Genomic DNA, 16,290 nt, shown 5'->3' with positions numbered 1-16,290 from the left:
ATTTTTATGCGTAGAATCCAAGTTACGATTGATAGAGCTTCGAAAAATACTTATTTTGCAATTTTCAATTTGCATTGTGCACTAATTTTACAATATCTTGAGTTATAATTGTTGGATTTAAGATTAATAAACGTTTTTTTCTTAGTTTTTTAGTAAGGGACAAATTTTATTTGAAACATTTTTTTTGTCTCTTTTAGTTTAAGAGCCAGAGCCTTATAAACAATTTATAAACAATTAAATTGTTTATAACAATTTTTTGACCACTCGGATCGAAATCCACCCTAGAAATTCGTAATCAGCAGCCAAAAATCTATAATAAACCGTTGAGTTTGTCCATCAGAATTGAAAAGGACACGGTGACCCCTCTGGCTCCTAGACTACATCTACGTATGTGAATTTTTATAGCTGTTGCAAACTGATTGCAGCCCATCGAAAAATTGCACTTAGTCTTATTTTTTGAGCACGTAAAACGTAAAAAATTAAAAACGGAGACACTTTGATTCACGTTGTATCGACCTCAAAAATATGATTAACCCCGCAAAAACCCTTCTTAAAAAAATATGATTTTTTGGGGGTTTAACCCGGGAGCAGTCGCGCCGTTAGAAAAAATCTAACATTTTTTTATCCTTTTCCGTGATAACTTGATGAAAAATTTTGTAACATAACTTTCCACTCGTAAGTGCCTCGAGGAAGATTGTAGTAATGCGTGAGAATTTTTTTAAATTTTTTTTTATTTTTTTTTTTGTGGAATTTATGGCGTTGCGTTGGTGAGAACCAATTAGGTTTAAAATTGTTAGAAATAGATATTTTTAACATAACAAGAAAATAAAATATTATAAAATAGAAATTTTTTTAAATTCGTATTGTGAGATTTTTTCTCTACGCGCGACTGCTTACGTGACAGAAGTGAGCGCGAATGCTCCCGAGGTAAAGGTGCTATGGTTTTTGTTTGGAGGTTTAAACATTTCGCCCACTTTGAATATCCTACTAAAGTATTCATTTATTTTAAATTTAAATATCTTTAAATTAAAAAAAAACTCAAATTTAAATATCTATTTGAAGGTAGCCCACCTTACGGAAAAACCTGGAAAAAAATAAATTTTTGATCAAGTAGCTACTAATGGGAAATAAGCCACAATTTTACCAAAAAATGATTTTATTAACGTTTTGAAGACCAAATCGGGTTTCGTTGTCAAAATACAAAATACTACTAAAATAAACAAAAATGTTGTTGCTAAGTAAAAAATTTTTTCTAATAATTTATTTAATCTGACTTATTTATATTGGAAACTCAGACGTATATTATACATTTTAAAGTAGAAGACTTTAAAATGATGTCGCCAATATTTATGAGTTGCGTTCCTGGGACGACTTTACTAAAATATAGTTCATTCGATTACATGAAATCAATCCCAACTCAAGAATATCCGTCACAAAAAAATCAGAGCATGTGATCTGTCTTTAAAAAGACAACCAAATGCAACGATGACAGTAAAATTCTCGCGTTAGAGATTCCATAGTAAATCACGAGGGAAAACCAGGAAAAAACCTCGTGATACTATCCCGACATCGTAAATATTTGGTCTTACATTTAATTTACTTTCAAAAAACTAATACCAAATTCTGACTTTAATATCTTTAAATTATAAATAATAATAATACTAGATATACAATAAGTAATACTAAAATACAAAATTTGTACTAACTCGATATGTTATTTACTTACTAATCGGGGTATTTTCTTTCTATCGACTTCCTCTTTCAGTATGGGTAACCACATCCTACTGCATTTTACCGAGGAATTTGCGACACAATTGGTTTCATTTAGAGCCGCTTCTTTGATTTTTCTCTTTTTACTATCTGATTCTTTCAGGACTATACTTAAATCTCTCCACAATGTGGTTACCCATACTGAAAGAGGAAGTCAATAGAAAGAAAATACCACGATCAGTAAGTCAATAACATATCGAGTTAGTACAAATTTTATATTTTATTATTACTTATTGTATATCTAGTACTATTAATATTATTTATAATTTAAAGATATTAATCTCTCTAATGCGAGAATTTTACTGTCATCGTTGCATTTGGTTGTCTTTTTAAAGACAGATCACATGCTATGATTTTTTTTGTGACGGATATTCTTGAGTTGGGATTGATTTCATGTAATCGAATGAACTATCTTTTAGTAAAGTCGTCCCAGGAACGCAACTCATAAATATTGGCGACATCATTTTAAAGTCTTCTACTTTAAAATGTATAATATACGCCTAAATTCCCAATATAAATGAGTCAGATTAAATATAAATTATTAGAAAAATTTTTTTACTTAGCAACAACATTTTTGTTTATTTTAGTAGTATTTTGTATTTTGACAACGAAACCCGATTTGGGCTTCGAAACGTTAATAAAATCATTTTTTGGTAAAATTGTGGCTTAATTCCCATTAACAGTATGTAGTTGATTATAAAAATGCCACAAGGAAATAGCTTCAGAACAACATTAAGTAGCTACACAAAATAAAAAACAGAAAATAGACATTCAGCTGTCTCCAAAATAAAGATATATAGGCTTTTTTCGAAACGAAATACATTTTTTAGATTATGCATCTCAACATTAAAATAATAAAAAACATGAATTTTAAGAGTGAGTGCATTTTGCCTATCTTAATGGTGGATACCCTTTTTGGGATGATGTCTTTTCGAAATTATCAGGATTTTTATTTCATGATTAAATTTTTTTCATTTGTTTTTTAGATCTCCACGAGCCCAATACCGTTTCCAAGAGTTGCAGATACCTCGCCGTCGCCTAAAAGTCCTGTTTCCCCAAGACTACCAAGAAATCTTCAAAGCCCCAACATACCAACTGTGATATCCTCCAAATATGATTACTCCCAAGTATCAAGGCACTCTACCAACATGAGATTCACGGAAACAAAAGTCAAAAGCGACGAAACCAGACACAAACTAAAAATGCCAGCTCTGTCTTCTTTGCAACAACGTGTCTTATCTTTAAACGAAGAAGACAATGAGAACAGCTTCATGTCTTTGACTGATCTTCAAACTGAGAACAAACCTTCCCGACCTATCTCCAAGTCACACAGTTTTAAAGCTGTAAAACATCAACCTTTCAGCCCTGAAAGAAACTACGAAGATGTTAAAAATAAAACAGCGAATTTTCTGGACTTGGAAAAGAAAGAAGACAGTAAAATTTCTTTTACCAAAGCTGCTTCCTTGGATAGTGTAAAAAATTTCGACGAGACAATGCATCTATCCGAGGTCAAGATAGAACTGAAGAAAAAACCTTTGAATTTTAAGACTGAAGAAAAACATGTAGAAGTTTCTTCTAGCCTGGGAGATTCCTCTATAACTATTTCAGGGCCAAGTCACACAGCTGTTGTTAACGTCACCAGCAATGTTGATGACTACAATAGTTTATCGAAAAACCAAACTTCCGAACAAATCGATGGCTCTACTACTATATCCATAAAAGAACAGCAGGTTTCGGTTACCAAGATACAAGTCAAACGAGAAACTACTCAAGTAACTCAGAGTTCTATTACAGTACCGGAGTTTATGAACAAACAACTCAATAAAGTTGAAATCAAACCATCTAGCAATATCGTATTTTCAATGAAATCACCCAAACCAGCTGAAGAACAAAACAGACCTAAGACTTTATTTACGTTTGATGTAGAGACTGATGTAACTGCCAAACCACCTACTCCTAGGAAATTTAGCAAGGACAACGTTGAAATTATCGAGAAAGACGCATCTTCGCCTAAAACTTCCCCAATTATAACGGTTAACTCTCCTATTAGATTGAAGAAAAGTGATTCCAGGAAATCTTCTATTACTTCCAATACTTCCAACATAGAGTCACCTGTACGGGAGAGAGCTATGTTTAAGAGTAAATCTGCCAGCTTAGATTCCTTGAATGATACTGACAAGTCATCGCAAGATAGTCTGGATAAACTTGAAGCTAGATATAAAGAAAAGGACAGTCCTCTAAGTGAAACGGTCGTGCTACGTAGAAAATCTGTAGCTACAAAGAAGAATGAAGAGGAACCAGAACTAATGAAAGTTTTTGCAAGGCGTTCCTTGAAGATTAAAGACAGTGATGTTGACGCTCTTCAAGATTCTTTGAAAGACATGAAAGCTAGAGATAGCGATAAAGAAAATCAAATGGATTCTCCTGTAGAAGAACGAAAGAAAACAGAGAGCTTCGAGACTCAAGCCATTGAGATTAAGACCAAGATTGAAGAGAAACTAGAAGTTAAGTCTCCAGTTAAAGAGCCTTCAGTTGACAACAAGACTTCCCCTGTAGTATTAAGGAGGACTCTAAACAATAATGTATTTTTGGGACAACGGGCTGTGACTATCAATCCCACGAAGAACTCCGATTTAATAATCAAGAAGCAAATGGGTTTCAGCGAACATAGAAAGACCGACCAATGGATTTCTAATATTAAGAACGAAGATGCAAACACGAAAGAAGACGATTTACTAAGTAACATTCCATCAGGTGGGGATTTTATTATGGAACCTAAGAACAACTTTAGTCAGAGAAAGGCGGAATGGGAGAAGAGGGCGCAACAGGCACAGAAAAAGACTACCCCTTAAATTGGGTGAGTATGTAACCAATTATCGAGAATAACGTGAATTATAGTAGGCTATGCCATTTAAAATGTTTTAAAAATTTATTATTTGATATTTGCTTTGTTCATCAGGTTGATGAGTTGTTAATATATGTTGTTGTAATTGACATGTCGTCATTCTTTGAAAGTAGCTAAACTTCGATTCCGTTAATTTTCCACAATTGTTATTCAAATATTTCTTAATATACATGATGATTGATTAGTGGGATAAAGCTCAATAGATCCGCTATAGTAATAGATAGCAATAAAAGTTAATAACAAAAATTGTATACAACTTCGATATTCATATTACAAAATTAGTTAGAATTATACAGGGTGTTCGATAACCTAGTGGCAGACCAAACTTATGTGTTTTTAAATGAAACACCCTGTATTTTATTGTATATTCAAAATCTCCTTAACTGTCCCATCACAAAAATATAAAGGTTTGTTATGTTATACAGGCTATGCACAGAGTTATAACCAATTTTATATGAAAATCGTATCAAATTCAACTCCCTGTACAAATAAAAATAAGCACAACAGCAACGGATTATTTCCGCCATATTTTTTTATTTATTGTCAAAATTTTCAAAAATGATTGATATTGTTAATTTTCTTTATATTGAATACATGGTGAGTCAAAACGCAACTACATTATTTTCTCAGTATTTTTATATAACATTCCCTATGTCTAAATTTATTAGTTTTCGAGATATTTTCATTTTTCAGAGCAACTTATTAATTAGGTGTCTGAATTTTTCTAAATTTTAAGTAAGCCATTACTGAATTGTCTAAAACTGACCATATACGATTACTGATTATCAATCCGGTAATCAATGTAAAAATGTAGCAATTAAAGAAAGAAATACAATTTATCAGTAAGAAATTTTACAAAAAACAAACACAACATACAACATTTTTGAAACAACTAAAAACCACTTTTTTATGCAAGTGCAACAAATAAAGCAAGAAAAATAATTTATTAGTAATATATTTTACAAAAGAAACACAAACACAAAATACAACATTTTGTGAACACAATTAAAAACTCGTTTTGTACGTAAATGAAAAAATGTAACAAATAAAGCACCAAAAAAAATTTATCAGTAATAAATTTTACAAAAAAAAAAAAACATGAACACAAAATACAGTCGAACCCGCTTTAAAAGAATAAAAGGAATAAAAGGTTATAGGAACATCCCGGTTTAAGGAATAGATATTTAAAGTCTCGAAATGTTACTACTAGTCACCAATGATCGGAACCACTGATCTATTTTTCATATGATGCCTTGTTTTTGGAGGTATTCTTTTTCTCATGATCATCTTTCAGTGCGTCACAGTTTTTCGATTTCTTTCTAACGCATTAAATTGTATGTGACAGAAAAAAAGGCACGTCGGTGATTACATTTCGTCGGTGACATTTATAACATTTATTCTAGTTATTTTAGTTGTCGATAGATGGCGCCATAATAAAAAAACTAATTTTTTTAAATTAGATAATAATATTACAAATATAATCTGTATAATTTATAAGACTATACAAATCAAAGAAAATACCATTTTATAAATGCAAGAAACACATTTGATTTGTTTTTATTCCAAATTGAAAATAAAATGTGACAACTGTCAGATTTAACTAAAATGTTATGTTAGAATAAATGTCATAAATGTGTATTATCACAGACTTACCCTTTTTCCTATCCTATAGGATGAAAACCTACCCATTTCCTGCCTAGAGTTCGCGTCCGTTTTTTAATTATTAACAATTTAGTGCAAAAATCGCAATTTTTTTCGATTTTTTGCACCCCATTCAAAAGCTAAATAGTTGACATAAAATTACAAAATTTAATTTTTTAGAACATTAAAAAACTTTCAAAATGTCGATTTTTGAAAGTTAAAAAGTTAATTTGTTGCTACGTAAACTGCAAAATAAGTGAAAATCGTTATTTATTAATAAGTTTTACAAAAACTACCTTAGAACTTTAGTGTTTCACCCAAAGTTGGGTATTGGGGCACTTAACAAACCCTCAAAATTTGAGACCGATTCATTAATTAGTTTAAGAGTTATTCTAATTGTTTATCCCAGAGACCTTTATTTTGCAGTAACATAAAACAGAAAATAATGAAGATAGGGCAATTCTGAGTATGCCAAATGAAAGTAGAAAACTGATACTATCAAAATGTACTAAAAAATGATAAAAAGATTATCTGATATAGTCAAAAATCCTAATACCAAATTTGTGAAATTTTGTAGTTTAAAAACATTTAGAATAACTTTAAAAATATTGTTTGTAGAAACAGTTATTTTACATATTAGAAAAGCTGGTATTGAACACGAAATTTTAAAAATATACTTTAATTGGTGACTAGTCGTGATAAGTGAAGGGGGAGCTGGGAGCCGACAAATGCACGAGTTCAAAAACTATAAAAAGCAACTTAAAACTACTATCATTTTCTATATCTCGGGATCTACTGAATATATTTTGATCGTTCTTTTTTTAATTCCTATGTAATTTTTCTGTACATTACAAATATGCAATTTGTCTAGACATTTATTAATTAATAAACAGTCTAATTGGTTTAAACAATTTTTGAAAAAATCATTTTTTCACAAACATCCATGATTTTATTCATACTATCCCTATTAATCATAGAAAAAGTTAACGTATACTTTAATAAATAAATTATGTTCAATAAATAATTAGGTATCTAATAAAAATCATTTATTTATTAAAGTGTACTTTAACTTTTTCTGTGATCATTAATGATACTATGATAAAAAAAAATAGATTTTTGTAAAAAAAATATTTTTTCAAGAATTGTTTAAACAAATTAGACTGTTTATTGATTAACAAATTGCATATTTGTAATGTACGTAAAAATTACATACCAATTAAAAAAAGAAAGATCAAAATCCATTGAGTTGATCCGGAGATACAGCAAATTAAATTCGTTTGAAATTGCTTTTTCGGTATTTTAACTCGCTGGATTTGTGTAGATTTCCCTAGTAATCGTTTGCACTACATTTTTGAAAAATCGTAGAGGGTGCTGTGAAGGTATAATGTTTGTGCAAATTCTTTAAGAAAAAATACAAATCCCATTACAGTGGAACCTCGATAACTCGGATTAATCGGGACCGCGGCCGATCCGGGTTATCGAAAATCCGGGTTAGCCGGAGAGCATTGTAAAAATTAATAAAATACGGTATACTTATAGATAAAGTCCGTTATAATTAAAACAACATGAAATATACATGCACAGTACACATCTAACTTACCTATTATAGTTGTAGTATAGACAGTATAGATAGAGTATTGTTCATTTCTAGGTAAAAAAAACTCAGTCAGTTTCGGTTGTGTCAATTTCGTCTGCCATCGGAGCGATGTTATGTTATTTAAGAACAGTGGCTCTTTCATTGTTTAAAGTTTAAAAGACCATTGTTCTAAAAATAATTTTTTAAAAGACAGTTGAAAATAGATAAAGGAATAAAAGGTGCCTGTTTAGTATGATAGAATTGATTTAAAAAATGACATAACCCAGACATCCAAAGTGAAAGTTATCCTCCAACACCAAATTGTTCTATATGATCCATATAATGTTCATAAAAAAGTCACACCTTTTTGAGCGTCGGGTTTGGGGGGGAGAGGGGAGAGAAGTCGGTAAATTCGTAGTTTTTTACGTTTTTCGTCAATATGTGAATTTATTTGCTGATTTCTTTTCATCAGTTTACTCCTCTGTTGTTGTTGATTTCCCCGAAGACATCACTTCTTCACCCTTAAACCTATCATCATGTAAACTATCCATCTCTGACATTTACTCTAAATTGTGTAACCTCAATCCTTCTAAAGGCCCGGGACCTGATGGCATCCCATCAAGCTTGCTCAAGTACTGTGCATTTAATTTAGCTCGGCCATTATTTCTCATCTTTAACAAGTCTTTAGCTAGTGGAAGCTTTCCAAATGTTTGGAAGACCAGTTTCCTATTGCCCTTACACAAAACAGGTGACAAAAGTCTTGTGTCCAACTATAGACCTATTAGTATCCTAAACTCTATTCCTAAACTATTCGAATCACTTGTCTGCGATTTCCTTACACCCTCCTTGAACGGTGTTCTATTGGAACAGCAGTTTGGTTTCAGGCGCCATAAGTCAACTGAACTCAATTTGCTGACATATACTAACTTCTTACTGAACGCCTTGGACGAAGGTCTACAGGTGGACGCCCTGTACACCGACTTCTCTAAGGCTTTCGACAGAGTTAATCACAATATTCTATTAGAAAAATTGCAGCGATTAGGGATACATGGTTCACTTCTGCTGTGGCTTAGGGAATATCTTCTGGACAGAAAACAAATCGTCAAGCTCTACAGCTATTTTTCCTACGAAATAGTTGTCCCTTCGGGCGTACCGCAGGGATCTCATCTTGGACCTTTGTTGTTTAATGTTTTTATTAACGATATAAAAGACTGTTTCCAATATGCGAAATTTCTTTTATTTGCTGACGATGTTAAGTTTTACTGCCACATTAGGAATCCACTCGACTGTTTAAGGCTTCAGTCCGATTTGAATCGGTTGAATGAATGGTGCAGCAACAATGACATGGTTCTCAACTCCTGCAAATGTTTTCACATTTCATTCACGCGTTCGAAAAGTCCTATCTCTTTCACATACAAAATAGGTGATATAAATATCACAACAGTCACATCCATAAAAGATCTTGGAGTTAAACTTGACTCTGGACTATCTTTCAATATTCATATAAGCAATATCATCTCAAAATCGCTTCAACTGTTAGGTTTTATTAAAAGATGCTCCCAAGACTTTAAGCAGTTGAGATCGTTTAAACTGTTGTACTGTGCAATGGTGAGGCCAATCGTGGAATATGCATCTTGCGTCTGGTCACCCGCCTATGAGACTTACAACTGTAAGATTGAAAGGATCCACCACCTATTCCTTAGGTTCGTCGCATTCAAAACAAACCGTAGAGACTGGAATTATATGGATCTTGAACCAGAACTTAACATTGACACCTTATCAAGCAGACGGAAAAAGAAGGACATGTACATGTTGTATAATATTATAAATTCAATTCACGACTGCCCTGAGCTCCTGGAGGAAGTAGGTTTACATATTCCCTCCAGAATCACACGTTCAAGATCTACGTTTCATACTCCCATCAGCAGAACTAACTTCACTGCAAATTCTTTCATCTCGAGGGTTTCTAGACAGGCAAATGCTTGCTCCAATTGTGTGGATTTCTTTGCGGATAGTTCGCGATTTTTAAAAACGCTAAAGGATTGCACCCTCTAGTTTTATGTTCTTGAATATTTTAAACTTTTGATTATATATCTTTACCTGTTATTTTTACTTTTTGACTTGCTTTATTGTCGTAGTGTTTATTGTATCTTATTGTATTTTACGTATATTTGTAATATTTTGTTAGTTCTTCATATCTTCTGTAATGTTTTATTGCAATGAGCTTTGCTCGTAAATATATATAAATAAATAAATATAAATAAATATTTCTAAAACTATGAGGTTTAGCATAAACAACCTTCTATACAAAAATGTTATACATTAAATTTTAAATAAAAAAGGTCCTGTACATAATCCTTCTAAAATGAACGGTTCCAAAGTTACGGAGGTAGTATAGTATAATTGGTCCAAAAAAAACCTGACCCAGACATCCAAAGTAAAAGTTTTCCTCCAACACCAAATTGTTCTATATGGTCCACATATTGTTCAGTAAAAAGTTACACCATTTTGAGCGTCCGGTTTGGGGGGGGGGAGATGGGGGAGAAGTCGGTAAATTAGTAGTTTCTTTGCGTTTTTCGTCAATATTTCTAAAACTATGTTTAAGTATAAACAATGTTCTATACAAAAACGTTCTACATAAAATTTAAAACAAAAATGGTCCTATCCATAATTGCTATAAAATCAACGGTTCCAGAGTTACGGAGGGTGAAATGTGGAGGTTTTCAATACTTTTTATATTTTTTGGGCAATTGATGATGATTTTGGGTGGTGAGGTTGACGTTTCTTCAAGGGCTTATCACCAACATACCATCGGCCACTGAAATAGCAAATCCTGTTAAAGAAAATTTCTTTCAATCAGTAAAAATATTATAAATTGCCCAAAAAATATAAAAAGTATCGAAAGCCTCCACTTTCCACCATCCTTAACTCTGGAATCGTTGATTTTATAACAATTATGTATAGGACCTTTTTTGTTTTAAATTTGATGTAGAACATTTTTGTATGGAACATTATTTACGCTAAAGCATATTTTTAGACATATTGACGAAAAACAAAAAAACTAATAATTTATTGATTTCTCCCCCATCTCCCCCCCAAAGCGGACTCAAAATGGTGTAACTTTTTACTGAACAATATTTGGATCATATAGAACAATTTGGTGTTGGAGGAAAACTTTTACTTTTAATGTCTGGGTAAGGACTTTTTTGGACCAATTATACTATACTACCTCCGTAACTTTGGAACCGTTCATTTTAGAAGGATTATGCATAGGGACTTTTTTGTTTCAAATATAATGTAGAACATTTTTGTATAAGAGGTTGTTCATGCTAAACCGCATAGTTTTAGAAATATTGACGAAAAACTTAAAAAACTACGAATTTACCGACTTCTCCCCCTCTCCCCCCCAAACCCGACGCTCAAAATGGTGTGACTTTTTTCTGAACATTATGTGGACCATATAGAACAATTTGGTGTTGGAGGATAACTTTCACTTTGGATGTCTGGGTTTGGATCTAGTTATACCATACTAGTTGATAGCCCGATAATGGATAATGAACGTCGCTCTGCCGCCCCTGCCGCCGTGTGCCATTAGTCATTTTTACCGTATAGTTCAAATTACACGAGTACCCATTATCTCTCAAATATTATATTATGGTCGAAGCCAAGTTTTATCAATGAAACTCGATATTTTTAAGATATTCCAGAAGCGGCTACAGATAAAATGTTTAACATAATACATACATTTTTATAGTTGAAATGTTTGTCTGATGAAAATCGGTCCGGGTTAGCCGGACTTCCGGGTTATTGGGGGCCGACTTATCGAGGTTCCACTGTATTTAAAATGGCATTAATGAGATTCCTTAATTATTATAAACAAATTAGCTGTGAATTAAAAAAAAAACATATGGCTAACTTTGTCCCAAATGAGCCCAGGCTAAATTTTTTTATTTGAAAATTCGTGTTGAAATACTATCTTTTGGAATATATAAAATATTGTTTCTACGGACAACATTTTTAAAGTTATTCTAAATGTTTATAAACTAGAAAATTTTAAAAATTTGGCATTAGGTTTTTTGACTATGTTAATTATTTTTTTATCTTTTTTTAATACATTTTGATACTATCACTCTTCTACTTTCATTTGGCATACTCAGAATTGCACTATCTTCATTATTGCAAAATAAAGGTGTCTGGGATAAACAAATATAATAACTAATTAATGGATCGATCTCAAATTTTGAGGGTTTGTTAAGTACCCCAATGTCCAACTTTGGGCGAAACACTAAAGTTCTAAGGTAGTTTTAGTAAAAGTTATTAACAAATAACGATTTTCACTTATTTTGCAGTTTGAGTAGCAACAAATTAACTTTTTAACTTTCAAACATCGGTATTTTGAAGGTTTTTCAATGTTCTAAAAAACTGAATTTTGTAATTTTATGTCAACTATTTAGCTTTTGAATGGGGTGCAAAAAATCGAAAAAATCGCGATTTTTGCACTAAATTGTTAATAATTAAAAAATGGACGCGAACTCTAGGTAGGAAACATGTAGGTTTTCTTCCTATAGGTCTACAATAACTAAAAAAGTAGTCAGCTACCTGGATCTTTGAGTGTCCCGAGAAAATCCTTATTACTCTGGACTATTATTAAATTCTGATGATCTGGGTGGCCACGCTACTGGACCATTGAAAAATGAAAATATCTTGAAAAATAATAAATTTAGACATAGGGAATGTTATATAAAAGTTAAAGTACGGTAATGCTACTTTTCAATGGTGATATAAAATACAGGGTGTTCAATTTAAAATTACTGAGAAAATAGTGTACTTGCGTTTTGACTCACCCTGTATTTGATATAAAGAAAATTAGCAATATTAATCATTTTTGTAAATTTTAACAATATCACTGTTGTGCTTATCTTTATTTATACAGGGAGTTGAACTTGTTACGATTTTCATATAAAATTGGTTATAACTTTGTAAATACCCTGTATAACATAACAAACCTTTATATATTTTTGTGATGGGACAGTTAAGGAGATTTCGAATATAAAATAAAATACAGGGTGTTCCATAAAAAACATAAGTTTGGTTTGCCACTAGGTTATCGAACACCGTGTAACATTCTAACTAATTTTGTAATATGAATCTCAACTGACTACAACTCTCTACAATTTTTGTTATTAACTTTATTGTTATCTATTACTATAGCGGCTCTATTGAGCTTTACTCCACTAATCAATCACCCTGTATACACAAAGGATTTCCATAGTTTTCACTATATTCCTTCACTCAATCGTTCTTTCCAGTTCTTTCTGTTTTGTCAGTCCCCTCAGAGCCGTGCGGTACATCTTTTCAATATGATGCAAATTTTCGAAATGCCGCCCCCTAAATATTATTGAAACTTAATACTAGTATTTATTTTTATTAAATAAAATTACACAAAATGAACGAAAAAAATTTTTATTTTAAAAACAAAACATACTTTAAATTCAATGAAATATGTATTAACATTAATATTTATGAAAATTACAATTTTATCCTTTTGATTTTAATTTTGGCAAACTCGTCAATCAGATTGGTGTAGTCTAAAGTAGCAGCTAGTGAGGACTCTATCCAAATAAGTGCTATTTTTTAGTTTTGTTTGTTTTATGGAGCTTCGTAAATAGTTTTTAATCATTTTTAATTTTGAAAAATTTCTTTCCCCAAGCTACCGAGACAGAGAGTGTTAATAAAATTCTTGGAGCCGCTACTTTCTGCACCTCGCATGATAAAATTCCTGGGTTTAATCGGGACAGATAATACCAGCTCTTAGTGATACGACTATATTTTGGTATAAAGAAATTAGGTTATTTTGGCACAAATTGTTCAAAACCTCTAATAGTGCAGTCACTGAAGGTGGATATGAGCTATTACCTCCGATTTCGTTGAACCTCCATCGATTTGCATGAAAATTGGTGAGTCGTTAGAGGATATCTCAAGGAACAAAAGTGACATGATGCCAACTTGCGCTTTTACCCTGGGGGTCGATGCCACCCCTCCTCGTGGGTAAAAATTATTTTATTAAAAATAACCCCACAATTCGATAGAGGGACAAATTATAAGCAAAATTTGTTATATAAATTTATTAAAATAAATCAAAACTTTTTGAGTTATTAAAGATGAAAGATTTTAATTTTTCGTGAGAAAAATGTATGTTGTTAACCGATTTTTCATAAATAACTCAAAAACTATAAGTTTTTGCAAAAAAGTTATTATTATCAAAATTGAGGCTAATAAAAAATTAAATAAACTCATTACTGGAAAAACTTTCCAATGTTAACTAAAAGTGAGTTATAGGTAATTGAATGTATATTTCTTTCGTCGAGTACCCAAATCTAAGTACTCAAGCTTAAATACCGGGAAAATGGTGCATTTTATAACAATAACTTATTAAATATTTGTCAAAGTTCATAGAAATATCTATCAAATAAGCCTTCGAACAAGTTAATAGCATTAAAATTTATGCACCAAAAATGTTTCAAAATGTATCTTTTAAAAATTTTCCAAAAAATGTTATTGTTTTTTTGTAAATAATTCCATTAATTTGTAACGATCCGAAATAAGTATACCTTTAATTTAATAATATTTATTTCTCTTTTAATTCACACCGATTACTTGCATGACGTAATCATAATAATAAGTGGTCACCGCGAGAAAACTTTTTAAATTCAATTTTCAAACGCAACAAATTCCATAACGAAAGTCATTTTTCTGATAATCCACCGACTAACTGTCACTGTCTAATAAATCATTTTAAAATTTACTTGTGCATACAATCTGGTTTCACACAATAATTTTGGTAAGTGTTCATTAAATATTTCCTTTCCTTTCGGTTTAATAATGGCTGTCCATCGATAAAAGAAAACGTTTGTCTTACGGTATAAATTGTTACAGGTTTTGGAATGTGAAAAAGTCACAAAAAGTCCTGACTTTTTGGCCAGATTTTGCGAGGTAGCGTATATTGTTAGGACGCTCTCGTTTTGATATGCCGTTAATTTGAGACCAATTCAATTTAAGACCGTCTAGTTTGAGGCCTGTACGAATAAAGTCAACCATATTTTGATTGTTTTACAATTGTTTATCCTGTTGCTGAATTTCCACTACATACCCATTTGGAAAACTAAAGTAATAAATTTTATTAATATTTCTCATCGATTCGGAATGTGACGACAGAATCCAGCTTATTTCCTGTTTTTTTTTGAAAATTGAATATTTAGTTTCTAAATAATTTTGTTAGAATACTCTGCTACATAATATTATATTATTTCTTATTTGTGAAGACTAAGAAAGCTTTCCGGCGTCCAAAAATAAGTTAATTACATAGTAAATAATAATAATATCTTCTTTTTCGTTTTGATAAAATTATAATTTTTTTTGTTATTTAATTGAACGATAAATATACCATACTCTAACGTTATTACCGTTGTTCACTATTCCTAGTTTTTTTATACTTAATTCTATTCCAGATGATGAGGTGTATCTAGATGATATAGTAAAGGTAGTTAACCTCCTAATAAATATTTCATATATTTTTTTTTGTGTAATCTGACTATGTATACCATGTTTGTTTTGTGTGGTTTCCATGTTTCTCCTAGGTTAGCTGAAAGATATGGTGGCGCCCGCTGAAGATTGGAAAATAAGACCTGACACCGATCGTTGTACTAAAATATTTTTTTTTTATTTGATTTTCATAATTTGATCTGATAAACAGCATCACATCTCTAATAACATCCATAAGAATCCATCCCTATAATCTCTAGAGACTAGAGCTACCGTGGTATTTATATGTGTTAGCTTCCTCCAGTGTGTTTTTGATTTTTTTTATCATTTTATTTGAGTGAAATCTCACCATTCTATGAATCGACACTATAGTGTTGCTACACATAATTTGGCGCCCAACGTGGGGCTTATTCTGTAGAGGTTTGTGATAGTGTTTTTTTAAGTATAAGAACAGGCATACATAGAAATAAAAAAGGAACTAAATTTTTTTTCTTTCACCTTTTATTTTTTTTCGATAACATAACACCTTAGTAAGTACCAGGAACAGCAACAAAGAACAATCTATTCAAATTTAGAAAAAATAGATATCTTGTTAATGATAAAAATTTTGGTTGCATTGTTTATGTAAACTGAATGATAGGAATAAATAATTCCAGTTTTTTTCCGATTGTTAGTGTTTGTTTGAATCTGTCAACAGAATACCTCCAAGGGTAAACTGTGGATTGTGTCCTAATGATTGAGTGATTTTGCCTTTTTAGTGTATGTTTTTTTTTCTGGACAACAGTGTCGTGTCTGGTCGCATATCAAATATTTTGTTTTTGGCAGGTAATAACGAAGTCGTCGTGTGTTTGTAGTT

The 16,290-nt window shown here is 31.4% G+C and overlaps 2 protein-coding genes across 11 annotated transcripts in view; one reads left to right on the top strand and one right to left on the bottom strand.

Annotated features, from left to right (window-relative positions):
- The window catches only part of LOC114339168 (dynein axonemal heavy chain 1-like), a 1,269,803-nt gene that overhangs the window by 18,852 nt on the left and 1,234,661 nt on the right, over nucleotides 1-16,290 (bottom strand). The gene's annotated exons all lie outside the window — the stretch shown is intronic.
- LOC114331514 (uncharacterized) overlaps nucleotides 1-16,290 on the top strand; it is a 741,127-nt gene that overhangs the window by 706,780 nt on the left and 18,057 nt on the right. For all 10 annotated transcript variants that reach the window (XM_050661247.1, XM_050661246.1, XM_050661244.1 and 7 more), the window contains one exon: nucleotides 2,757-4,627. In XM_050661247.1, coding sequence (XP_050517204.1) covers nucleotides 2,757-4,622 — 1,866 coding nt within the window. In that variant the 3' untranslated portion in view covers nucleotides 4,623-4,627. The remainder of the gene's footprint in view (nucleotides 1-2,756; nucleotides 4,628-16,290) is intronic.

The sequence above is a fragment of the Diabrotica virgifera genome, chromosome 9, assembly GCF_917563875.1.
Source record: "Diabrotica virgifera virgifera chromosome 9, PGI_DIABVI_V3a".
In the NCBI taxonomy this organism is placed as follows: Eukaryota; Metazoa; Arthropoda; class Insecta; order Coleoptera; family Chrysomelidae; genus Diabrotica; species Diabrotica virgifera.
This window is presented reverse-complemented; position numbering and strand designations above follow the sequence as displayed.